This window comes from Arachis hypogaea, chromosome 7, assembly GCF_003086295.3.
Source record: "Arachis hypogaea cultivar Tifrunner chromosome 7, arahy.Tifrunner.gnm2.J5K5, whole genome shotgun sequence".
Lineage (NCBI taxonomy): Eukaryota > Viridiplantae > Streptophyta > Magnoliopsida > Fabales > Fabaceae > Arachis > Arachis hypogaea.
The window spans coordinates 10,238,525-10,265,083 of record NC_092042.1 but is presented as its reverse complement, the minus strand read 5'-3'; the positions used below and the strand labels follow the sequence as shown (position 1 = coordinate 10,265,083).

At 33.2% G+C, this 26,559-nt stretch overlaps 2 protein-coding genes across 23 annotated transcripts; one reads left to right on the top strand and one right to left on the bottom strand.

Moving 5' to 3' along the window:
• Positions 1-264: 264 nt before the first annotated feature.
• LOC112702396 (mediator of RNA polymerase II transcription subunit 4-like) lies at positions 265-2,948 on the bottom strand. Its single transcript, XM_025753408.3, has 3 exons — positions 2,853-2,948; positions 2,561-2,690; positions 265-1,665 (listed from the first exon to the last, which is right to left on the bottom strand). Exon 3 carries the CDS (start codon positions 1,620-1,622, stop codon positions 420-422), a length of 1,203 nt encoding a protein of 400 aa, XP_025609193.1. The 5' UTR covers positions 1,623-1,665; positions 2,561-2,690; positions 2,853-2,948; the 3' UTR covers positions 265-419.
• A 5,552-nt stretch (positions 2,949-8,500) lies between these two features.
• On the top strand, positions 8,501-15,387 carry LOC112702402 (uncharacterized). Of its 22 annotated transcripts, none has more exons than XR_011863641.1 (10): positions 8,520-8,847; positions 9,653-9,720; positions 10,235-10,397; positions 11,277-11,345; positions 11,430-11,774; positions 12,050-12,305; positions 12,416-12,637; positions 13,741-13,863; positions 14,665-14,738; positions 15,120-15,387. XR_011863641.1 is itself a non-coding variant. In XM_072199099.1 (9 exons), exons 1-5 carry the CDS (start codon positions 8,758-8,760, stop codon positions 11,494-11,496), a joined length of 363 nt encoding a protein of 120 aa, XP_072055200.1. In that variant the 5' UTR covers positions 8,581-8,757; the 3' UTR covers positions 11,497-11,774; positions 12,050-12,305; positions 12,416-12,637; positions 13,741-13,863; positions 15,120-15,387. The 22 variants fall into 22 exon arrangements, 8 of the variants coding, with proteins under 8 accessions (XP_072055202.1, XP_072055200.1, XP_072055195.1 ...); XR_011863645.1 differs by having other exon boundaries at positions 11,874-12,305; XR_011863646.1 differs by lacking the exon at positions 11,277-11,345 and having other exon boundaries at positions 8,501-8,847; positions 11,874-12,305.
• The last annotated feature ends 11,172 nt before the right edge of the window (positions 15,388-26,559 follow it).

The window sequence follows — 26,559 nt, the reverse complement described above, 5'->3', positions numbered from 1 at the left end:
GAAGATGGGGCTGCTGTAGCAATTGCCACCTCTTCAAAATAGGTGCTGGTTAAATTAATGCTTGTTCTGCAACGGTGGCAAATAGTGAAACCATGACAAACATGCGAACTAGTTGGGGATGGTCTTACTCCTGATTGCAGAGGAAGGGTAGAAATGGAAGCCGGGAAGGGAGTTGGAGGAAATATGGCAAAACTTTGAAGCCTAGTTGGCTAAAATGTTATTCTATATTATGTCAATATTATAAAGACACATTTTAAAGAACAACACAAGACTAAAATATACTGGGGTGCAAGTTTTAGGTCTTATTTTGGTAAAGACTATAATTCAAGGACAAATATACGGTGTTAACCCTACAAATACATAACAAAAGTTTTTACCTGTACAATAGTCAGTTTGAGCTAATGAGCTTCATCATTTTCTCAATCTTCATCATCGGAGCTGGCTTCATCACTGCTGTAATCGCTACTATCACTACCATCAAGATCCAAATTAACATGCTGCACTTGAATGACTTCAGGTTGCTTAGGCTGAGGGATGTGATGGGGTACTTGTTGCTGCTCAAACCTTGGTGCAGGAAGTGAGTCCATGGGTGGCAATGGCACAGGATCCCCAGGTTTCCACCCAGGTGGGGGAAGTGGAAGATCAATAGGCAATTGCACAGGCATTCCAGGCTTCCAGCCAGGCGGAACTGTAAAATTTGGTGGAAGCAACCCTTGAATTGCAGACAAATTGGTATCCACTTGCTGTGGAGGTGGAGGCTCAATAATAGCCTCAATTGTTTTCTCTTTCGTTTCAACAACTTTAGGCAATCCAACATTAAGGTCAGCAAAGTTATATAACTCTGAAGCTCTCATTTGCTCCTCTTGTGGCGCAGGTGGCAGTGCACCACGCAAAGGAGCTTGCCCAGCTCCAAATTCTGGTGGCGCAAAGGTTGTATAACTTATCCGGTGAGCATATGATAATATATCTGATAGCTTCAGCTGGGATGAGACAGTTGAGGATGTCAAAGAATCATCTTCACTGTCATCTCCTGATTTCAACCTCTTGGTGCTGCGGCGATAATCAGAGTAATCATCAACAAGAATGTCGAGACACCGCTCAGCATCTTTGAGTTTGTTGGCAAATGCAAGAAGTGCTGAATCTTTTGAGCGAATTTCCCGATCAATCTTCTGCTTAGCATCTTGCAGATCAAGAATCTCTTGGAGTTCAGCGACAGCTTCAAAGATCTGAGTTTGAAGAATAGTGAATTGTGAAATAACTTCTTTGGTTGTGGAAGGAGAAGAATCATGTGGGGTAGATGAATGAGCTTGGCCTTGGGTAGAAAGGAAGGTGGGGATGGATCCTCGGAATGCAGTGACCCAAAACGACCTGTTGGGTGAAACTTCAAAGAGCTTAGAAGTTAAGGAAGCCATTTGTTGAAGAAGTGCTTGTGCTCGAGGGAGAGGTGGGAGAAGAGAGAGCAGAGCTGCAGAAGGGCCAGCTGCGTGGTGGTCTAGGTGGGGCTGGTGATGATGGCTCTGTGAGGGAGGGAGCTTTGGCGGAGTAGGATTCGGAATGGATGGTGAATTCGGGTTTGTGAGGCCTAGCCTAGCAGGGGATTGCACAATTTGGTGCTGAAGCATTTTGTACAAATGACTCCAATCCTTTTCTCTTTCACTCTTCTACCTGCCGCAAATTAGAAAATGATGTATCAGATCTGAATGATTTCTGAGTAAAGACCAAAGCTACTTTATTTCCAGCAATGTCATCTGCTTGAGAGAATATTAAAATAGCATTATTAATACATTAAAGAAACAAAGGAAAAGGTTCTTAGTGTTCTCTCAATAGGAGAGCACGCCAGAACTTCAAGTTCTTCTACCTTAACTCCCTCATGGCTTCATAGCCATCTGAAACTACATCCACAAAAATCACTTACATAAACAGTTTAAAACCTGGATTCAACACAACTAACCACAACCTTCCAAACACGGATAAGTTAGAGCACACACACACACACGTAACCACAATGCAAGGAATCATGACAATCATCACACATCTCTTTATCCATACAAAAGCAACCTAACCACCATATTACCCACCACTTCCTAAACACAAACCACCTTAACCAAGCCCACCACCAGATTCATCAAACGCAATAATCTACTCAGACAGTGTCACTACTCACAAGAAATAGAAAAGATTGCAACGATTACACAGAACAGATTGCACATTCAACAGCAAAAGAAAATATAACCCTAATGTAAATACAATCAAGAGAAACAAAAAGGAAAAAACCAAAGAAAGATAAAAAAAATCATAATAACCCTAATATACCCCGAACATATTGCACAAATTTGGAATCCTTAAAAAATTATAAGAACAGATTACACAAATATAAATCATAAGAACAAATTTGGAATGATAAAAAATCATAAGAACAAATAAAAAAAACATAATAACCCAATATACACAGAACATATTGCACAACTTTGGAATCCTTAAAAAATCATAGGAACAGAGTACACAAATAAAATCATAACATAAAAAATTCATCAAAGGAAGATTTAAAAAAAAAACTCACCTGGATCACGAGGAAGAAGCGGTGATTGCGGCGGAGGGAAGGAGTGAGCAGCAGGTCAGCAGCAAGTAACTCAGCCACCGATGAGGGAAGGAGTATGCGGAGGCTGTCAGTGGTGGCGACAGGGACTAATCTAATAAAATAGATAGATAGATGAACAAAACAATTTAAAATCCATATCCTTAACAGATCAAGTCATCAATATTCAATAATCAAATAATCAAGATAATGAGAGAGGCAAAAAAAAAAAAAAAAAAAACAGAAGAGAGCAAGCAGATCGGTGCAGAGATCTGACCGGCGGCGAGAGAGAAGCACAACCGCAGTGTGAAGGAAGTGGCTGCTGTACGGTGTTTGAGAGAGCTGTGGGGGAAGATCACGGATTTCGTGTAGTTGTTAGGGTATTTTGGGATTTTCAAACTAATTTACTAATTTGAATTCTTTCAAGGTTCTGACCGAACCGGCATCCAACCGTTTTAATTATTAGTTTACTAATTTATTAGTTTGATCGATTTAATTGTGGTTCAATTAAAAAATTTATTTTATAATAAAATAATAAATAAAATATAAATAAATATATTAAAATATAATTATAATTTATTTATATATATATATATATATATATATCAACAAAATATTATTAATAGTTAAATTTATTATTTGTATTCTTTAAAGAACTATATAACCTAGTTTATTGAACAAACAAGAAAAACTCAATCCAAAACATATACATAAAATAACTAAAGGATTGAATAATGTTAATACAAACTCAAATTCTTGCACTCAAAAACCTCTTCAAACCCACACATTCAACACATTATTAAAAAAAAAACACATACCATGCATTAAATTAAACAAACATTCCAATTTGTCTTGGTATAAGTTCACTCAATCCTAAAAATACATAAGTCAAACACTTCAACATAAAAAAATAAGCATGCAACATATTTTAAACTTAATATAATTTCTAATATACATTATAAAATTATCATTCACATAAAAGATTTTGAAATTTATGACTATCACAGATAAAATAAAAAGAATTACTAACCTTAATTTATGATGATAATAATATTACGAAGAATTTATTTTGTCTATTTTTTGCGTTCTTAATTAAGTTATTGATAGTAAATGAAGAAGAAAAATTTCATAGATAAGAAGAGAGGACTGAATTCTAATTTCTTTTTCATAAAAACAAACTTCAATTTTTATTTATTTTTTTTTAGTATATACCCATTTTGATTCTCAGAGAATTTTAAACAAGACATTTTAGTCCCTAACTAAAATTAATTACTCGATTGGTTCCTAACAATTAATTCCGTCAGTCACTTAGGTCCTTGGCTTCGTTAACTTTAATGGAAGACAAAATGGTCCCTGAAAATTCTAATATGGGACAAAATGATCCTTGACAACTCTAACAAGGGACAAAATGATCCTTGACCCCTTTATTCGAAAATGACAATGTTCTTCCCCGATTTTTATCATATCTTGCATAACCCTAACATTCATACTCTCCTTCTTCACCTTCAGAGTCTTCTTTTTCATCTTTTTCTTCCTTCTCTTTAGTTCCAATATTAAGCCATAGTGTAATTGTCACACGTGTCGCACCTACCTCAACATGTCATGGACCACACAATTCCTAAATCTTTGTGACTGGTACATCCACTTCCTCTGCACTTCACCCACCAAAAGCATCCACTTCCACGTCTTTGATAACATCACCTCCAACCTTGATAACGTCCACGACATCCTCAAGACCAAGTTCTATAACTACTCCAAGGACACGCCTTTCTCCACTCTCTGACAAGCAATATAGATTGTTGGACATCAGGACATCATGAGAAGATTCTCCTTCGACACCATATGCAAATTCTCATTTGAAATAGACACTGAGTGCTTCATTTCTTCTTTTTCGGAGTCCAAGTTAGCAGACAACTTCGATCTCGCATCCAAGCTATTACAATGAGCAATGTCATCGTTGCCGCTTATATGAAAACTGCAGCGATTACTGAACATTAGTTCGGAGAAGAAGCTGAAGAAAGCGATCGAAGTGGTGGACAATGTAGTCATGGAGATGTTAGGGTAGAGGAGGAGGCAGATAGCAACAACAACGATGAGTCTTAACAAATCAGACTTGCTGTCTAGATTCATGAGATCCATCAAAGACGACAACTAGTTGAGAGACATAGGCATTGATTTTCTAAGTATAAATTGGTTGAGAATAAGTTGAGGATTTTTTTTCTTGTAAACATTAAATTTATAGAGTGTGCATTGTGTAATTTGAAGTTACAGTGTTAGACTGTTAGTGTTATGCGAAATATGATGGAAATTGGAAGAGAACAGTGTCATTTCCGAACAGAGGATATCAGGGACCATTTTGTCCCCTGTTAGAGTTGTCAGGGACTATTTTGTCCTCCGTTAGAATTAACGGGGTAAAAAACCTAAGTGACTGACGGAGTTAATTGTTAGAGACCAATCAAGTAATTAATTTTAGTTGGGGACTAAAGTGTCCAGTCTGAAATTCTTTGAAGACCAAAATGGGTATATACTCTTTTGTTTTTACAAGAAACGAGGCTAAAGTCCAAGAAACTATATAGAAACAACTCTACAAAAAAGAAATACCAATGGCATCTGTCATAAAATAAAAAAATAACAAGAGGTAAATTAAAGAAAAAATGGCATCCTAACTGCATATTATAACCTTGTGCCGCCGATCAATCAGCACAAGCATATGCTTTCCTAAATTTATGATAATTTTTTCAATTGGTAAATCGGTGACATATGAAATGAATCGTAACATCAATAAATTTAGCAAAATGAAAATTAGTATTATTCTCCAGACTTGGGGGCAGCAACATTTGAATCCACATCAATACTTAGGTTAAAAATACTAAGATTGATAGCCAAATCTAATTTAAGAAGAATTTTCCATAATTCAATTTGAGTAATAGAAACAAGTATCCAAATTAGTACCGAAATATGCCAAAAACTTATCAGCATGATCCTTTATGATATCATGATCCTTTATGATATCATGATCTTTTATGATATCATTGCAAGTCGCAATTCCTTCTTTTATTACTGAACCATTAGTATTTAATTTGAAAAATGGACAGGAGCACCCATATGATTTATTTCTAAAAAAAGGAACAAACTCTACTCTTAGTTTAAAAAAGTTTGAATTATACAAAATGATAGTCTTTAGCTAGATGGAGAGCTGTCCAACAAATAGAATATTCTTGCATAGAGTGGTCAACCTCAAAGATAAACTTGTTCCGCGAAACCAAAGGATATTGATTGTGCAAACAAAGATAAGGAGCCAAAAGACACTTTAGTGATGAAATTGAGCCGATAAATTTGTCAGGAACCATGAATAAAGAGATTTACTAAAAAATGCATCCATACTCAATGAATTATCTATACCTTTTTAGATCTTGTGTACGACTTTACAATCACAGAAAACATAAAACACAAATTTAAGATAAAGACCACAAATGCAACAAAAATCATCCATTGTCATTACTTTAGTATCATATAATCAAACATCAAACATTTAAAATTTAAATAAAATTTAAGCGATTAAATTGAAATAATGTAAAATATATAAGGGGAATAATGTTATTATTTCTATTTTGATTATGTTATTTTATACCTCACTTATTATACTTTATATTATGTGTTTGTATAAATTTATGAATAAAAATACTATCAAAATAAAAATTATAATATCTATTTCTTAAAATAATTTGAATAATAAATTACATTATAAAAAATTTTATATAATTATTTAATTACATTTTTGTATTTAAATATTTTTTAATAATAAAAATGAACCATCATTCTGTTTTGTCATTGCTACAGTTCTCATATTCTTGTTTTAATTCAATTATAGTTTTTGCTTTGTCTTGGATTCCTAGGGCTGTTACACTGGTTAAAGAATATACACAAAATTATGATACTTACATTGGAAGGATTTGGTAACAAAGAAGAATCAATGCTATATTGATGCAAGATCCATCCACCATCATGGCTAGTACCACTCTTCTCAAAGCGATATCGTTTCTTCATTCCAATGCGCTGGTTAGTTTTATTGGCCATAATCTCTTTTCCGATGTCTTCACCTTCCCAAGAACCCAACCCGATGGTGCGAACCATCCTCAAGCTGTTAGTCGAGAACTTCCTCTTCAGAGTAGTGAAGAAATAGAGGTCCTTCTCGTCATAAGAATTTTCAACGTTTTCTTCCCAAATTTCCCATGGATTCTTCTCTGTACCAAACAATTCACCTTCAAGAATGGTTCCATAGTTTGGTAGAGGCCTCCCATTGATTTTGTTACGGAGAAAATCTTGAATGAGTTCTTCATCTGTAGGTTCGAACTTCTTGCTTGCACTTGAAGGCAAATTTGTTGAAGTCATATTCAAGATTAAAAAAGAAAGAAACAAATAATTAAATAATTAAGAAGATTATTGAGGTAAGTGGTTTAATAATGCGGTAGTAGAGTTTATATATTGGACTGATTGAAAAAATAAAAAGATTGAAATATGACAATTTATGTTTGTTTTGATTTTGCCTGAATTTGTTTCGGTTCAAAATAATTATGTGATCTTTTTATTTTAATTTTTCAAAAAAAAAATTTAAGATAAAAATTACTCTTTTTAGTTGACATCAATTATAATTAAATGTGTCAATTTTTAAAATTATATCATCAAAAAAATAATTAAATCATATTTTAAATTTAATAGTATATCTTTTAATTGAACTTAAAAAGATATTATATGTTATCTTATATTAATAAAATATCTTTCTAATTAACTATGAAAAGATATGAAGACAGAAATTCATAAGGGAAAAGATATAATCACCTGGTTAAAAAAATTATATTTTAAAAAATTAATAGACAAAAATTATTTTATATTTAGATAAATTTTTTTAAAAAAATTTCAAATATTAAAAGCATATTTTAATTCTATTTTCTAAACAACATATAATTTTTTTATAAAAAAATTATTTATTTTTTTATAAAAATAATTTTTTTACTCAAATAAATCACTAAAACTAACCCTTATGCTTAATTTGATAAAAATTTTACATTTTAAAAGTAGCTTATAAATATTACTTTATAAAATTATCTTTTATGTTTGATAATTTAAATTAAAAATGACTTTCAATAAGCACAAATAACAATAAGTGGTAGTGTGTTTGGTAAAATACTTAGGATTTAAAAATATTATAATAGACATTAGTAAGAATTAATTTTGGATATTAATTAATATATGAGATTATATTAGACTTTTTAATTTTGATAAATACAAATTATTTTTGAAAAATTCAACTTTAGATACTTTAAAAGATACTCATATATTTTAGGACAATTTACGTTGATAAACCAAAACTACTCAAAAATTACCTGAATCCCTTAAACTCAAAATCATTACCTACTTATCTCCATTTACATTTCTATATAAATTCAATTTATTGAATTTGAATTATGTAAAGACTTTATTTATTTATGAGTCGATTCTAAATTTATTTATTTATTAAAGATTTTATTTTCAAAAATTATTTTATTAAAAATAATTAAATCAAATTTTAATAATTAAAATAAAAATTCTATTTAATTCTATAATTATTAGATATTTTTCTATATATAAATTATAAAGTTTAGTAGTTATAAAAGAATAAGGATTTTATATAATTTAATTTAAATAATTAAGATTTTAAAATTTAATGTTTTAAGTTTTATGAATAAAAAAATTAATTATATTATCTTATATTTTAAATTAAAATATTTGATTAAAAGCCAAATAATAAATTGATATTAATTTTAAGAGATTAAAATAAATTTTAAATTAATACAATATACCCTAATTTTATTAAAATTATCAAATTCCAATTTTAACCCTAAATTTTCAAATTAAAAATTCTAATTTTACCTTTAACTCCTACTCGCACTCACCGTCAGTCACCGCCACTCACCAACTCCCTTTCCCTTCCAAAACGCAATACATGCACAAGCAAATACACACACACAGCAGAAGAAAGAATAGAGAACGGAAGCCAGAGAAGAGAAGAGAGGAAGGACGCGCTGGCGCTAGTGGTCCTCGCAACCGCCGTCGCCGCCAAACCAACCGCGCGAGAGAGAGAAAGTTCGCAGAAGAGAGATGCGTCAGAAAGAGAGAGAGCTCGCACCTTGTCATTGCCGTCCATGGAGCCACGAGCCGCATCACTGTCGCCGAGGGAGGAAAGAGCACGAGCTGGAGGAGCCGTTGAAGAAGTTATCGGCTGTGAGGCAAAGGTAAGCTATTTTTTTTTTTATTTCAAAATAAAAAATTAATGTGTTTTTTTTTTCTAATCTTCTTCTGTTTTTATTTCAAAACATTTGTTTCCCTTCTTTTAGTTTGTTTTGTGTGTGTGGTTTTGGGTTTAGGTCAGATCAAAGCAGAGGCAAGTCATTAGAGAAGTACATCTATATCTTTTTCTAATTTCTTATGCTGATGGGATATAATGCACTGTTTTGGAATTCACCTAAAATTTTATTTTGATCTGTTTAAGCTGATTTGCTTCATTTTATCTTTTCGTTTTAATTTAATTGTTGTTTTTGTTGCTGAGACCGTTGCATATGGTTATGTTGTTTGCTTGCTTTATTGGTTGGTTAAATTATAAACTGTAGATCTAGCATCATATGGTTATGTTACCTTAGCTTCCTAATAATTGTGGTTAACAGGTTATAGTTGTGTCCTACTTATTGATGGAGGAAAAGAACTTTTAAGATTTTCAATTAAAAGATAAAAGAACTTCTCAATTTATGGGAAAAATATGCTCTTTTTATTCTGTGTTCTGCATTTTTTATCTGCATGGTCGTTTTTTTGCGAGGAAGAGATTTTTTTTGGGATTTATGAGTGAATTTTGCACATTGATGATTTGAATAAATTGTGTACTGTAATCTTGCAATCATTGGGATTTTGACCACTTATTTTTTGTGTATTTTGTGTATCTCTATCTGTAATTTCATGATCACATGATTCTATTATCGTTATTAAAATGATTCTCCTCTTCATTATGTTTAACCCACTTTTTTTTTTAAAAAATAAACTTTATAGATAATTTTCGTTGATAATGGGTTTCAATTCGGTGTATAGGAGCTTGCTTGCAAGATATATTCCCCCAGGTATTGCTCTTTACCTTTAAAATTTGAAAATATAATTGAATTATGGTAATCTATTGTTGGATTTTAAGTATAATAATTGCCACTCTGTGATCTGGTGTTATTTATTCTGTATTCTAGCTGCAAATTTTCAATTGTGGATTGAATTTACATTCAAATAGTTAAATAATTAACTAATTAAAAAAAAGGAAATATTATTAAGTGATGGACATTCTATATGCATGTTAAACAGACAGTAACTGCATGTTTTTAGATAAATGAGTAGCTTTATATGTTGAGATTTTCACCTCAAAATCCTTACAAAAGACTACTAATTTCACCTGAACAATTTCTGATATTAGTTGGTTAATACTGTGATTGGTTCCCTTCCAAATTTTCAGAAACTAACATTGGTTGTTTCCATTTACATGAAAACAAGCTTGAAAGAGTTCTTTTAGCCTATGATTGCCAAATTCCTAAGTATTTTTGTGTGCATTAATCTGTGCATGCGACCAACATGTAAGTATGTCTCTTTCAGGATTCCAAAATGAACACTCTGGCCCATCATTTTAAAGAATTTTTGTTCATACCAGAACACTTAAGGCGGTGGCTATTGAAAATCCAAATGATGCTGATCAAGCTGCTGAAATTGTTCTCAGTGAATTGCACAGAGACTTAATATTGCCACTACCATGGAAGAGGTATTTCTGGTGGCTTCTCCTTAATATGCATGTATAATGAAATTGGAATGGCTTCGTTTTCCATGGGATATTGGTCTTTTTCTCTATGTATGTGCTTGGTCTGCAAATTGATAGTCTAATTGTACTCTTCACAGGTCATGAGAAAGAATTATGCTTTTAATTTATTGTTGAAGTATCATTATGCTTTTAATTTATAAAAGAATCGAAAATTATTCTAATTGTTTCTCTTCATTAGTGATTCTAAGATTTTTAATGCAAAGTGATAAAAAAATGAATAAATGAAGTATTAATTAGTGTCCAAACTCCAAATTATCAAATTTATTGATATTTTATAAATTTATTCTCTGATTAAATATTGATATTTTTTTAAGTTTTTAGAAAGGATTAGGAGGCATATATGAAAGGGACGTGGCGTTCGCTACTGCCATTGAAGATTTTGGAAGTAACCATAATGATTTTCATTTTGCTGCTTTAGGAGATAAACTTCATATTCTTTCTTTCTCAACTACAACTAAAGATCTTTCTTTCAATACTAAATTAAATTGTGAACTTTTGATATAATCAGTACTAGAGAAGTTCAGCTGGAAATATTCTATTCTTTTCTATCTCTAAATCGAAATGATTTAATTATCAGCCTCAATTTTAAATCATTCCATGCTGTGGACATATGGAGTTTATATATGAATTGTGTGAGAAATGCTGCTATAGTTACATCATTTTGTTTAGGATGCCATCTAATTAATAATGTTTCCTTTTTTGGTGTTCATTATTTTTGTTTTTTATTTGTTTGTTTTAAAAATACAGTTGATGCTTAAAATTATTATAATGACACAAATATGCATGTGTATAGTCAAAAACAGTATGTTTTATTTATTGCAGTTGGAAATTCAAGAATAAATCAAAGACTCGACAAAAATTCAAGACTGAAATAGAGTATTTGCTCTTAAAGTTAGGCACCTGGCAGTTCTCAAATAAACAAGTAATTGGACGGGATTTTGATTCAAATTCAAATTGGAAATGGTTTTATTCCAGGACTTGCAGCTGCATTTTTATTGTTAACAAGAAGAGAAGATATGAGAGAGCGCCCTGCAAGTTTTGAAAGGGGGAGTTAGTTGGCACCATATGAGGGAAAGACTTCCTCTTTCGATGTCGCAGAGAAGAGAAGAAGAAAACAACAATGGTGAAGAAACAAAGAACGATGGAAGAAGGAGAAGAGGGTGGCGACGACAGGGACGGTCACAGAGAAGGATGCCAGATCGATAGAGAAAAGAAGAGAAATGAGGTGACGGTGGTGATGGATGCCACCGCCGCTGTTGGATCCGTAGAACTGTGTCCATTTACCTATCAATCGGCATTCTGCAGAGTTATCCATTTGAGGTTAGTTGTGTTACGTTTAAATGCATATTTTAAAAATCAGATCATTACTTGATTTCTTTTATCTCTCTCTTTCTCTCTTTCCCTCTGTGATTGAGGCAGTTGTGGAGTATACACAAATCAATTTGTGGTTCAAAATACCTATACATATCACCAGTGAAAAAGTAGGAGGAATTCACTGGTGATGGAAGCAGTAACTGACAGAGAAGATAGAGAATGTGTATTTTTGACCTGTAGAAAGTCCTAGCCCTAACCTTGCACACTTTGCCCTTCTTCAGAGATGGTGTCAAGCTTTGGAGGGAATAAATTGAAAAAGCTAAATCAGCTCTGGCTAAGGATGAGGCTGAGCTTTCAAAATTGAAAAAAGGAGAAAGCACACTTAAAGATATTGTGCAACAGCGAAGCGGTATCCTTTTTCTTTCATGCTGCTCATGACTGACTCTGAACTTGAATGTAATGAAAAACAGCTGCCAGATGCACCAGACAGGACACTGGCTGCCAATATTAAAGGTGGCTGAAGCATTGCATTTTTAGGTACTGCTTTTCTTTGTTATTTATTGTTCTTTCTGCTTTTAAATGATCCCATTATACATTAAGCTTCTCAATAACTAAGCAGAATATTATTTTGATGGGCACCAACACAGGCACTGTCTAAGTCTCTAAGACATTAACTGTAGACGAACTGCTTTATTTAAAGGAGGAGTTACACTTTTGGAGCCAAACAAAAATGGAACCATTAGCCTAGAAAACATCAAAGCGTGGTTAAGATGATTGTGTTTGCCATCTCACAAATCTGACATGGTCAGGCCTCGATGAAAAACGCAACAAATGCTATGGAGTCGCACACTATTGACTTTTTTGGATCAGTAAGTTCTATGATTTAACTGTACCAATACTTCCATACAATATATAAATAGCATTTGCACCAATAGTGCTCGCTGATTAAAATGAATTTGGGTTAGAGCTTAATGCATTGCAATATAGAAGGATGGATTTTGATGAGTTTCGTGCAGCTACACTCAGTGTTCATCAACTTGAAGCACTTGATCAACTTGAAGCACTTGATAGTCACCCCAAATATATTGCAATGCATTAAGCTGCAATATGTTGTACCTTTAACAAGTCTTTCTTCTAATTATTGTTGGATAATGCAATTTGAAGACAATTGTAAAATCTTTTTAATTAGTAATTTAGGACACGTTTTGTTTTTGTAGCTATAATAATTAGAAGAAAGACTTGTAAAAATAGTTGATGGTGTGAAAGGTACAACTTATGTGATGCTTCTCACATCATGAGTTAGTCTGCCACCAGTTTTTTAAATTGTGCTCCCTTTGTCATTAAGCTTCTCACAGCATCACAATTTTGTAAGAGATACTGAAAAATATTATGTGATGTTTCTACTGTTTTATTTTAGTGTGATCAAGTATTTATCAAATTCTATTTTAGCGTGAATAATTTTTTGCTCATAAATTAAAATTCTGAAAGATAAAATAGATTTATGAAAGAGAATTTTTTTTGCACTAACCCATATAGAACATGTGTTTTCCTTTAAACAAAAATGCCTTCTACTGAATATTTGCCACCATAATGTTCTTTGCTGTTGGGTTAGTGAAAGAGAATTTTTTTGCACTAACCCATATAGAACATGTGTTTTCCTTTAAACAAAAATGCCTTCTACTGAATATTTGCCACCATAATTTTCTTTGCTGTTGGGTTAGTTAGTGTATGTTGTAGCCTTTTTTCATGGGATCAGAATTTGTATCTTCTATTTGATACTAATTATATTTAGATGGAAGATCAATTTGTAGTTTACTACTTGAAATGGCATAAGAAACTTATAAATTGGCTGTTTGGTCACTGATTTTATGTTTCTTGGAAGATCAATTTGTAGTTTAGTTTACTATTTTATATTTGCATTTTGGTGTTTGATACTAACAAGAGATATTTATATTACGAATTTTATTTGCAGATTCCATGATGCAAATTCCATGTCACTTGAGTTTAGTGTTCTTAAGGATCTCATTGAGATTTTAGAGAGCAAAAGTAGCCTCATTGAAGAGGCAGGGAGCTTGCAATGTCTCCAATCAAATTGGTAGGTATCGATACTGCTTGCTATATTAGCCAGTAGTATCTAAGACTTATTTTTTCATTTCAGATCTAGCATCATATAGTTATGTTACCTTAGCCTCCTAATAATTGTGGTTATCGGGTTATAGTTGTGTCCTACTTATTGATGGAGGGAAAGAACTTTTAAGATTTTCAATTAAAAGATAAAAGAACTTTTAGGATGCCATCTAATTAATATGTTCAGTCTGATGGTATACCAACAAGTACAACTAGATTTTGTTCCTTTACTAAAAAAAGTATTAATTGCAATATATAAAATACATAGAATTCTCTGTAACTCCATAGCATCAATAAAAAAATACTGAATGAGAAATTTCAACAATCCATGTCCCACTATCAAAACACTGAATGAGCATTCTTAACAATTTATGTCCCATTTATCAATTTAACCTTTTTTTCTTTAAAATATATAATTGTGCTAGAAGAATTGATATATGAAAAGAACAAGACTCTTCCCTAATAATGTAATTTCAGAATTAAAGCTTTTAAGTTATAACAAAATTAAAAATAAAAAAAAAGAAATGAAAGAATTTTGTTTTACTAATTGATTGAATCTAAGAATATTTTTCTATTTAGCATCTCTGTGTTTCATTTTTTGTTGAAAGAAGAAGAATTTATTATTCTCAAGTCACATCATTTTTTTTATCTACACTCTTCAATAAAAATTCTTTTATTAGTACTTAATTACTATTTTATGATTTTAACATACACTTGAAATAATGTGAATTAAAATTAACTTTAATGTTTTTATTCATTTGTTTGCTAGCTACGTTTTGATGTAACTGTTTGGTAAAAAAAAAGCTTATATTTTGGAGGATGTCCATTTTTGCTTCAAAAGAGGTTAGTATTACATTTATTTTTTACTTTTATAGTATTAATTTAATTAACTAAATTAATTGAAAAGTTAGTTTTTTTTATGCTATTATTTTTCTTTCCATCCTCCATGATATACACCAAATATTAAAAGGCACAACATATTATATGGTGGCTTTAATTAGTAAATGGCATAGAAAATAATAGTATTTTTTAGAAATCAAGATATAAAAATGAAAGAGATCCTTAAGAAGGTTCATCATTACAAAAGAACTTGGAAGAGATTCAGATTTGAAAAAGAATGGGCATCAAGTATGTATGCTAGCAGGGGGTCGGTGGGTCGGTCTGTACTCTGTAGTGATTAGAAGATGATTTTGAGGCTGTAAATCTGTGATTGTTTGTTTGCAGGGTCTTAATGCGGCGCTCGAGTGATTATCTGTTTATGGATAGTTTTTCTAGAACAATTGATGTAACTGTCTTTTTTGTTCTTAGTTTAGGTTATTTTTTTGTACGAATTTGTCGTTGGATGTATTTTGTGAAACTGATCTTATTAACTTCCTTTTAGTTTTGGTAAATTGAACTTATAAAAAAAAGCATGGAAATAATTTAAAAACATATATTTGTGTTAAGATATGTAATAAGAAACGGTGTCCTTAGATACGAGCATTTGTATTCCTATCCATTTGTTATTTTTTATACTTTACTTCTCATCTAAGTTACCGAATAGATAATAATTTGAACTATGATTATTTGGCATCTTGGCTAAAAGTAGCTAATCAAAATAATAAATCTACATTTGATGCTAATTGCTAGTAAAAGTACATCAGTAAGCATTTTGTGTAATTGACATCTATGTTAATTATATTTAATTAAAGAGTTTTTTTATCTAAAAAGAAATATATGTAAATTTGTAGAGTTGTATTATATTGTGTAAGTTATCAAAAAAATAGTTTTATCATAATGATTTTATTTTTCAAGAAGATGTTTTTTATTTCAACTTTTAAGTACAAATTGAATAGAAATTTAATTATTTAAAAATGATTTTTTCCTTTTGAGTCGGTATATATATTTATTTAATATTTCATTCTCTAATTGCTTTACAGAGAGGTCAATGACCTTATGCAATAATTCATATATAAAAGTATTTTAAGATAGATTATATGTTGGCATAAATGTGATTTTATAAAATTAATTATGATTAAAAAAATTTATTGTCATATAATTTGTGTTAATAATGTTAGTTAAAATCACATTGAAGTGAAATTTATTAATAAGATATATCTTATATATTTTTTTGTATTCCCTTTTAATTTTATTTTTTACAATAAAATGATATATTTAAAAAATAGATATTATTTTTATAGTTTAAATATTACAAAAATATAATTTATAATTACAGATTTTAAGAATATTTAGTGTTAAAATTTTGTGTGTAAGTAATAACATTGAAATCATATTTAATTTATGTACAAGAATATGCCTAAATAATAAAGATTATTCACATTGGATCAAAGTTACGATAGTTAAGTAACATATTAATGCATATAATAATGTCTAATTCATCTAAAAAATAAAAAAAATCAACGAAACGGATTTTAATAGACATTTTTTAAAAATATTTTTTAATCTAAACAACTTTAATCAAATAATTTTTTAATATAAATATTTTATTTAAGATGGTACAAATTATAAAAGTTTGTCTGATATAGTATAAATTGGTTTTAAAAGATAGAATTTTAAGATTTTATTTTAAAAGAAATAAATGAGAAATAAATACTCTTTTAGATTGATAAAATAAATAATTAAGTATCATTTAACTCACAAAATACTTAAGAAATCATTGTAACTCATGAATACGAAAAAATTTGTAACAATATTTTGAATCGAGAAAACCCTTATGTGGTTTCCCGAGGTCAAAATGCTGATGACCTTTTAGCCAGGTTATGTGGTGGTGAACGCTATCAAGTCATTAGAATTGTGGTAGAAGTTCTAAATCGAGTGGGGTTGAATGTTGGTTTTATGAATCAACCACATTTTGTGTCTGCTTTCCCGCAAGTTGTTCAAATGGCTGAAGTGCCAAAAGGGGTAAAGAATCCCAAGATAGCTACTAAATTTGCTGGTGAAGTTGGAGAATCAACTACTGAACATGTTGCTCATTATTTGGTTGAGATTGAGAACTTAGCTAATGATAAAAATTTGAAAAAGAAGTGTTTTCCTTCTTTGTTGACGAAGAATGCATTTACTTGGTTTTCGAATCTTAGACCAAATTTGATCACAACATGAAATCAGTTAGAAACTGCTTTTCATGCTCAGTTTTATCGATGGGAGATGAACGTAGCAGTTACTGATCTAGTCGCGTTGAAACGTGAAGATGGTGAAACCATTAATAATTATTTAATACGTTTCAACAATGCTATAAGTAGATGTTATGTGTCATTATCCGAAAGTGAGATAATGAAAATAGCAACCATGGGTTTAGGATTCTATATGTGCAGGAAACTGCTTAATGTGCATATTCCTGATTTGGCCCATTTGGCAGAAAATGTTTGACAGACCGAACTCAAGAAAAAAGAGAAAGAAAAGTATAGACATGAGTAGAGGTCAAAGAGTAAACCTTTTACTCGAAAAAAAAAGGTTGCTTATGTAACCATGGAGTCCTCAGAGGAGGAATTTGATTTCGAAATAGAAGTCGATTTGGCTGAACTTAAGAAAGGTCCTCCATATGTTTGTTTTTCACTGAAGAAACTGTCTAATAATGAAAAGTCGAATGATTCAAAACTAAAAAAGTGGAAAGAAATATAGTTTTGATATTTCGGAGTCTGATCAGATTTTCGATGTGTTGCTTAAAGATAAATAATTGATTTTTCCCGAGGGTAGAACATTACTTTCTGTGAAAGATTTAAAAGGAAAGTCTTACTGTAAATTTCATCAAGCAACAAGTCATTCGACTAATAGTTGTGTCGTTTCAGGGACTTGATTTAAGAAGCAATAATGGAAGGACGGTTGAAATTCGATGATGACAAGAAAGAGAAGAAGGTTGATGTGGATCCCTTCGAGATCGATGCTAGTTATGTCAAACCTTGTTTAGGGGGTGAATATAGTTGGCATGTCCTATGACTTTGATGTGGCTCTTGATGATTTTGAGTCACAGGTGAGATCTGTATACCCTAGAACGGGAGATGGCTTGCTAGATTTCCTGGTTCAGCAAAAGATCAAAGACCGAAACTTATCTCTGTGTCCTCGGTGCAATGCTGTTTTTGATGCTGAAGCAGCAGCAATCTTTGAAAAGGAATGGATGAAGAAAGAATTGGCTCATAGGGAAGAGCAAGTGCCCCAGAGGCAGCCAATTCGATGTGTGAAGGGTTCTAGTTCAAAGATCCCTCAGCATGATGTGACTACACCTTTAAGCCGATCCCAGGCTGTAGGTGTTCAGTGGATTAGGAATTGTCAGGAATTCCAGAGGCGTTACCATCTATATCGACGTAATCCTCAATGGGGGCATCGGGCACCTTCTCGAAATCAATATGCCTATTATCGAGGACGGGCCATGGGTTATCCAAGGGAAGAGGTGGAAGGAGAAGTTTCAATCAGAATAAGAAACTTCAACTAGAGGCAGGAAAAGAGGTAAGCAAGGGAAAACGCCTTCTGTGCATTCTCGAATTGTCTTTTCTTTTGATGGAGAGACTTATCCCAAGGAAATTCCATCACCTGCTAAGATGGAAAAAGGCAAAGCAGTGGCTCAGTCCTCAGGAGTCGATAAAAACAAAGATGTCGATGTTGATGAAGAGTATTTTGATGAAGGGGATGATGACATGATAGGGACGATCTCGATTATTCCAACTGAATACCTTGGGGAATGTGAGAGTAATCCAGATGAGGATTATGATCAAGAAGATGAGGAGGCTTTCTCCTTTATTCGAGTTGAAGATGAACCGGGGTATTTTCCTCGGCCTACTGAAAAACAAATGTCCCATTTACGCCCACTTCATATTACCGCTATTTTGAATGGATTCAAAATAAACAAAGTGTTGATTGACGGTGGGGCATCAATTAGTCTTCTGCCTGAGAGGATGTTAGGAAAAGTGGGGAAACATTTTGAGGAACTGGTCCCTACAAATATTGCTGTAACTGATTTTAGTGGGGCTTCTACGCCAGCAAAAGGGTTGGTAACTTTGACTGTGAATGTTGGGTCGTATGAAAGACATTCTGTATTTGTGGTAGTTCCATCAAAGGCTAGTTATAATGTTTTGTTGGGATGAGATTGGACTCATGGTGTAGGGGTTGTACCTTCTACCGTGCATCAAAGTGTGCTTTTATGGACTAAAGACGGAAAGCCTGAGGTCGTCAAAGTAGATTTGAATTTATATGTCGAACAACTGCATGTCGATTTCAGGATGTATAGCCGTAAGTTAAAGCCCTTAAATGTTGATCGATCACTGAACCCTTATAATTGTGAAGGGTGTTTCTTGTCCTTGGAAGGCTTTTCAGTGAAGCTTCTTTACCCTGAATTGGACTTCGAGCCGACTGGTTGGGACTGTCTTTCTTGAAGACCTTGAAGACTGCTCTATGGACCAGGTTGAGAAAATTTCCGACTACCTGGTAACATTACATAATTATTTGAATAATTTTCAGTATTTAGAAAATAAAGATAGTTCTTCTGATAAAGTTGAATCAGATAGGGTTAGTAATATTATTAATTGTAATGTGTTCAATTCGACGTCCTCAATCGAGTTTAGTTATGATTTCCCTATTTCTTGTAATGAAATTAATGATGTGAGTCGGACTGCCGATTTAATAGTAGAGACTCATTGTGTAGAAAATAAAAGTAGTGATAAATTAAGCAAAGATCAAGTTTCTTCTATTTCTGATAATTCTATTGATTTCAGTTTTGATTGCATCTATGATTTAGAACCATTGGGATTCGAAAAATACTCAATCAAAGAGGATGATTGTTATAAAGGGTTTGAATCTCAAGATCCTTTAGAAGAAATTAATCTAGGGACTCTTGATGATGTTCGAATTACATATATTTGTAAAGATCTTGTTGATCCTTTTCGAACTGAACTCTTTAATCTTTTACATGAGTTTAAAGATTGTTTTGCGTGGGGTTATCATGAGATGCATGGTCTCGATCGTTCACTAGTGGAACATCGATTAGCATTGAAGCCCAATGCTTGACCTGTAAAACAGACTCCAAGACGTTTTGCTCCTGAAATTAATGTAAAAATTAAAGAAGAGATAGAATGCTTGATCAAAGCAAAATTTATTCGAACTGCACGTTATGTCGAGTGGGTGTCGAATATTGTCCCTGTTATGAAGAAGAATGGGAAGTTAAGAGTATGCATCGATTTTTGAGATTTGAATAATGCTACTCCAAAAGATGAATATTTTATGCCTATTGCAGATATGTTAATCGATTCTGCAGCGAAAAATGAAATTCTTTGTTTCATGGATGGTTATTTTGGATATAACCAGATTTTTATTGCAGAAGATGACATGGCTAAAACTGCCTTCCGTTGTCCTGGGGCATTAGGTACATATGAATGGGTAGTTATGCCTTTTGGTTTAAAGAACGCTGGAGCAACATATCAACACGAAATGAATGCCATTTTTCATGAATTTATTGGGAAATTTATGGAAGTATATATCGATGACTTGATGGTCAAATCGATTTCCGTGAGTCAACATATTGATCATTTAAAGAGAGCATTCCTTACTATGAGAAATAAAGGATTAAAAATGAATCCTTTGAAATGTGCTTTTGGTGTATCGGCTGTAAATTTTTTGGGTTTTGTTGTTCATAAAAAAGGAATTGCCATCGATAAGAACAAAGCAGATGCAATAATATTGGCGTTATCTGCACCTAAATCGAAGAAAGAAGTACAATCTTTTTTGGGTAAGGTAAGACAACGGAACATCAGTTGGCGTTTGATTCGATTGAGACTTATTTATCCAAAGCACCGATTATGGCGAATGTTCGTCCATCTGAACCCTTAAAATTAGATATTGCAGCATCTGAAAATACTATAGGATGTATGTTAGCACAAGATGATGAAAATGGGCATGAACAGGCAGTTTATTACCTTAGTCGAGTTTTAACCGATATCGAAACGAGGTATTCCCCGATTGAGAAATTGTGTTTGTCTCTATATCATACTTGTATGAAATTAAAGTGTTATATGGTGGCTAAATCGGTGAAAGTTATAGCACAAACTGATCTTATTAAATATATGTTGAGTTTCCCTATGTTAAGGTGATGTTTGGGGAGATGGATGCTGGTATTGACAGAATTCGATTCACAATATGTTCCAACTAAGGCTGTCAAAGGACAGGTCATTGCAGATTTTCTTGTGGATAATTCGAAAGATCTACATGACCAGGGGGCAAATATAATTGATATGAAAATCAACTATTGGAAATTGTATTTTGATGGTTCAAAGCATAAATATGGTATAGGGGTCTGAATCCTTGTTATTTCGCCAGAAGGTATTCCATTAGATTTTTGTTTGAATTAAAGTATCCTTGTTCTAATAATGTGGCCAAATATGAGGCTCTGATTTTGGGTCTTGAAATTTTAATCGCCAAAGGAGCTTTAGAGGTTCAAATTTTAGGGGATTCATAGTTAGTTTTAAATCAGTTATCAAAGGAGTTTAAGTGTAATAATGAGACGTTACAAAAATATTTGGTAACTGCTTGGGAACTATTAACATCTTTTCGAAAAGTTTCTTTAGTGCATATCCCTAGAATTCATAATGAAATTGCTAATGAGTTAGCCCAAATTATTTCGAGGTATCGGATTGGTCCAGAAACTATTAGAAAATTATCTAGTATCTATCAAATTTTAGTGCCAGCAAATGAAAGAGAAGTCTTGTGTGTGGATGAATGGGAGGATTCTGATAGGAGAAAGCCTATTGCTCATTATTTAAGAGATCCCAATATTGTAGTTGAGAGAAAGATAAAATTACGAGCAATAAATTTTGTCTTAATGGCTGATGAATTGTATAAAAAAGGGATTGATGAGAGTTTGTTAAGATGTTTAGGTCGAGATGATCAGAACATTACCTTGGGTGAGGTCCATAATGGAATATGTGGTGCCCACCAGGCAGGGAAAAAGATGAAATGGGTGTTATATCGCAATCATGTGTATTGGCCATCTATGATAAAAGATTGTATTGATTATGCGTAGGCATGTCAAGAATGTCAGAAACATGGTTCGATACAACAAATTCTAGCGGCTGAATTGCATTCGATAATAAAGCCATGGCCATTTAGAGGTTGGGCTTTAGATTTGATTGGGTTGATTCACCCTCCTTCATCAAAACAACATAAGTTTATCTTAGTAGCGATTGATTATTTCATAAAATGGGTTGAAGCAGTTCCCCTAATAGAGGCTGGTCAAAGTGAAATAATAGACTTTGTTGAGGAACATATTATCCATCGATTTGGAATTCCTCAGACATTAAGTACTGATCAAGGAACTATGTTTACTGGTCAGCGAATTAAAAATTTTGCGGCTTCGAGGAGTATTAATATGGTTACTTCAACTCCTTATTATGCGCAGGCTAATGGGCAAGTATAAGCAGCAAATAAGATCCTAATAAGTTTGATTAAAAAGCATATCGGAAATAAGCCTCGAACATGGCATGAAATTTTAAGCCAAGTATTATGGGCTTATCGAAAATTGCCACCAGGTTCGACGGAAACTTCACCTTATAAATCGGTGTATGGTCATGATGCAGTGTTACCATTGGAAATTAATTTGAATACTTTAAGAATATAAAGACAAAATTATTTGCTAGTTGATGATTATTGGAATGCAATGTTTGATGATTTAAATGAATTAGACTCAGAACGAATCCTGGCACTCGATAATGTGATTTGAAAAAAAAGAAAGTATTGCTCGAAGTTATAATCGTCGAATTAAAGGGAAATCTTTTAGGATAGGCGAGTTAGTGTTAAAAGTTATTTTACCGATGGAAAATAAATCGAGATTTCTGGGTAAATGGTCCCATGTGTGGGAAGAGCCTTTTCAAGTAATTGGAACATATTCTGGAGATGCCTATCAAATTAAAGATATCAAGTCAGGAAAGGTGATTAACTCGATTAATGGGAAATACTTGAAATATTTCTATTGTTGGCAAAAATAGAAGTTCAACATGCAAAAGTTCAGAAAAGATGAAAATCATTACAGAAGTAAAATTTGAAATAAAAAGAAGTTCAAGGTGCTACTAGTTTTGCTAGATCAGCGGCAACTTTGCCCTTTTCTTCTACAAAATTGAAAGTGCCTCTATTTGTTTGAATTTGTTGAATTCGACCTTCTCAAGTTGTGTTTCATATTCTTTCTGCTTGGTATCAAATGAAATTAGCTTTTGAATGAGGTGCTATTGTTCTTGTTGAGCATCTGCTAGAGGTTTGGCTATAGTTGCTCGACTCTGGCGCACTATTGCAAGCTTTTCATTGATTCGAGCCAATTTCGCTTCAGGTTTTTCTTCTTCTTTGTCATGAAAAGCTTGAACAGAAATGGCATGGGAGATTCTCATATCAAATTCCTCGCGGGAAGCTTGGATTGGTTGAGCGGCTGTAAAACAACTTTCAATATTGGATTTGATTTTAGTTTCCTCAGTCTCAATTTCTTGAAGTTGGAATTGAGAAGCTACCCTCTCATTGAGAAGTTCTTTGAACTCTTGAATTGAGGCAGAATTTGGTGTGTTAGCCAAAAGTTCAAAGGAATAATTCAAAAGATCAGCCAGGAGTTGGTTAAGAATTGGGTCATTAACCCAGGTGGTAGGTGGATGGTCTAAGAGCTTTATGAGCGAACGAAGCGGCTCTCGAGTATTAGTGTTTAATTCGAACGAAGGCCTTGATGTAGCAGGTTTTGAGAGCGTTGGCACTGGCACAGGTACTGCGTTTTCTTGGATAACTTTGTTTAAAATAGAGATCAAATTGGCCAAGGTAGCACTTGTAGGAGTGGTGGAAGCATTCGATGTTTCAGGTCTTGGACCAGGAGTAGTCTGAAAATCAACTTGGTAAGGAGGACTTGGTAGTTTTGGAGGGGTTTCCAAGACTCTAGATCGAGATGAATATGAATTGGTTGTCTCAACATTTTGAGAAGGAGAGTCAGAATCTAGAGCCACTTGGTTCACCACAGAAAGTGTAGCCTGGTTGTTAGGCGAAGATTATTCAAGTATGAGAGTTTGAGTTGGAGAATATTGTGGAGGGTCTTTTGTCAAATCAACCACCGATGTTACATGAGAAGGTGGAAAAATAGTGTCAAGTGGTTGAGTAGATCTTGTAGCCTAAATAGAATCATGGGATGAAGAATGCCCTTGATCATGATGCTGTTCTAGAATTGGCTGATCAGGTACCACAGAAAACGTAATCGAATGAGCAGCAGTGAAAGGCTGGTATAAAAGGTACATGATTATGAGTTATAATTCATTTCAATTTAAATAAGACACATAAAAATGTTAGGTGTTACCATAATAAGTCTTTGTTGCTGAATTGGTTGAGGACCAAGGTCCGAATCGGCTGTGTCTTTTGATTGGGAGGAGGCAGCAAGAGTATTCTTATTAGTTGGTTCACTTTCATAAGAGCTTTCACTTGATGATAGCAGCACTAACTGGTAAGAAGCATAGAATTGAGTATGGTTAAAAAAATATATACAATTTATAGAACATTTCAAGTTAAAAGGAAAAGTTGTGAGTAATAGTAAGTTACCTTTCGAGAAGTTCTGGTAGGAGTCCTTTTGTTTTTATGTGGTGGTGGCCGAGCAGTGTCAGCTTTTCTCTTGTGAGTTCTTTTTGGTGAATTCTCGGCAATAGGGATTGTTCGAACAGCAATTTGTTGAATTTCTTCTAAGGTATGAGTGTACCTTGAATAGTAAGCAGCCCACCATTCGAAACAGAATTTGGTGATGTAGGAACTGCGTTCGTAAATCAAGAAATTGAAACGATCCCTGCGTTGTTGATTTTTTAGGAGACAAGTATTGAAATCTTCTTGAGTTATTAAAACAATGTGGCAGAATGGATCATCATTTCGAGGCTGTGGTGTTGGAATGGCTTGAGAAAATCTCAGCTGTCTGGCTGTTAAATGAGGTGCGTATATGGTTATTTTGAACCTTTCCTTTTTGTGTAAAGACAGCCTTATCGGAATTACTTGAACAGCCAGCAGGTTTTTCCAACTTCGGTTTACAAGCTCACTATCTTCATTGGTATTGGGAAAGAGCAAATGATCAAGCCAGGCAGGACCGCGATTGCGACGCAAAAAAGGAGTGAAATTGAGTTTATCATTTTCAAAATCCTTGCAGGAATGAAAAAGAGAGAAAACAGCCCATAATCTGTCTTCATCTGATTGTGTGTTCAAAAAATTGGGTTTGTAATTAGACAATCGAAAACCTTCAATGTGTTGCTTGTCAGTATTGCCACCTATAGGTTTTGTCATAAAATTTTCAAAAATGGCATTGAGCCATAATTGAAGGAGCCACAGAGGGCCTCCTGCATTGATTATTTTATTGTCTCGGAGGTCACAAACAAATTGACCAAGTTCTTAAAAAATGTGCCTAAGAAGGAGTTTGGCCAAATTTAGAACTTTTCCTTCATGAAGAAGAGTGACTAAGGGAAGGAAAAGCTTTGACATTTGTACGCTTCGAGAACAGAACAGAATTGCGTTTAACCAATAAAACAAGAAGGCTACGTGTTTCTCATCTGTGATTCTCGTACCTTCTGCACCCATGTTATGGGCAATGAAGTTGCTGTAGGAGTTGGTTAAGACAACATTATATTGGCGCTTGGGTTGCATGTCAGGGGTACAATCTGGAGAATTGATTGGGAGTCCTGTAATAGCAGCTACATCGAGAAGAGACATTCCGATCATTCCACAAGGAAGGTGAAAGTTGTTAGTTGTTCTATTCCAAAAATAGGTCACAACCCCAATCATCCAAGGGTATGTTGTAAGTGAGAAATGAGAGAGCCTTAGTAGTTCATGTATTCCTAAAGCTCCCCAGTCAGCACTTTTTGTAGGTTCAAGGCGTTGATACCAAGTTGTAAAATCGAATTCTCGAGGATTGATTTTTGAATTATTCCTGAAGGATTTTTGATTAATGAAATGAGAGATGTTAAAAGCTTGATTTATCAGCAAATCTTCCCCTTCAGCACTTGGAAAGAAAGAAGATTTTTTGTTCGCTCTCTTAAGAGATTCAATCGGTCCGAGGAAGCAGTGTGTATCTACATCGATTGTGAAGGGGATTAAGATTCTGGTATCGTTAGCTTGCAAATGGGGATCATCAATGACTTTATCATTGACTTGATTGAGAATGCGAAGGGTTGATGGAGATGGTGGCGCTATTTCAGGACCTTTGCCCTTGTCTTGGGTGGCAGCATGAGAGGAGGAACTAGCCATTGTTGAATAGAGAAAAGGAGATTAAAGGTTGGAGATTTTGTGAAGGAGTTCTTGGTGTGAGGAGGATTTAGAGAATAATGAGATTCGAAAGATTTGAAAAAAGGTGAGAGTGATGAATTTAAAGTATTTCTGTAGTCGTTATTGTGGAAGGAATGCGAATAGGGGTAACTTCGTGAGGAAGATGAAGTGGTAGAGAGAGAAAGCATAAATTTCGGGAAACGTGTCGAGTGGATTAGTATTAATGGGGAGTTTAAATAATAATTATTACTGATTTAAAAATTGGTGTTTTTAATTTCGAATTAAGTGTTTTATCTTCTGATAATGTTATCGAAGGCAAACACATTAATTCAAGGGGGCAATTTATTGATCGAAAAATATTTTCGATGAAAGTGAATCGATTTGGAGTAAGTCAGAAGTTGTTTTTCGAAGAAAATGTACGCGTAAGTATGAG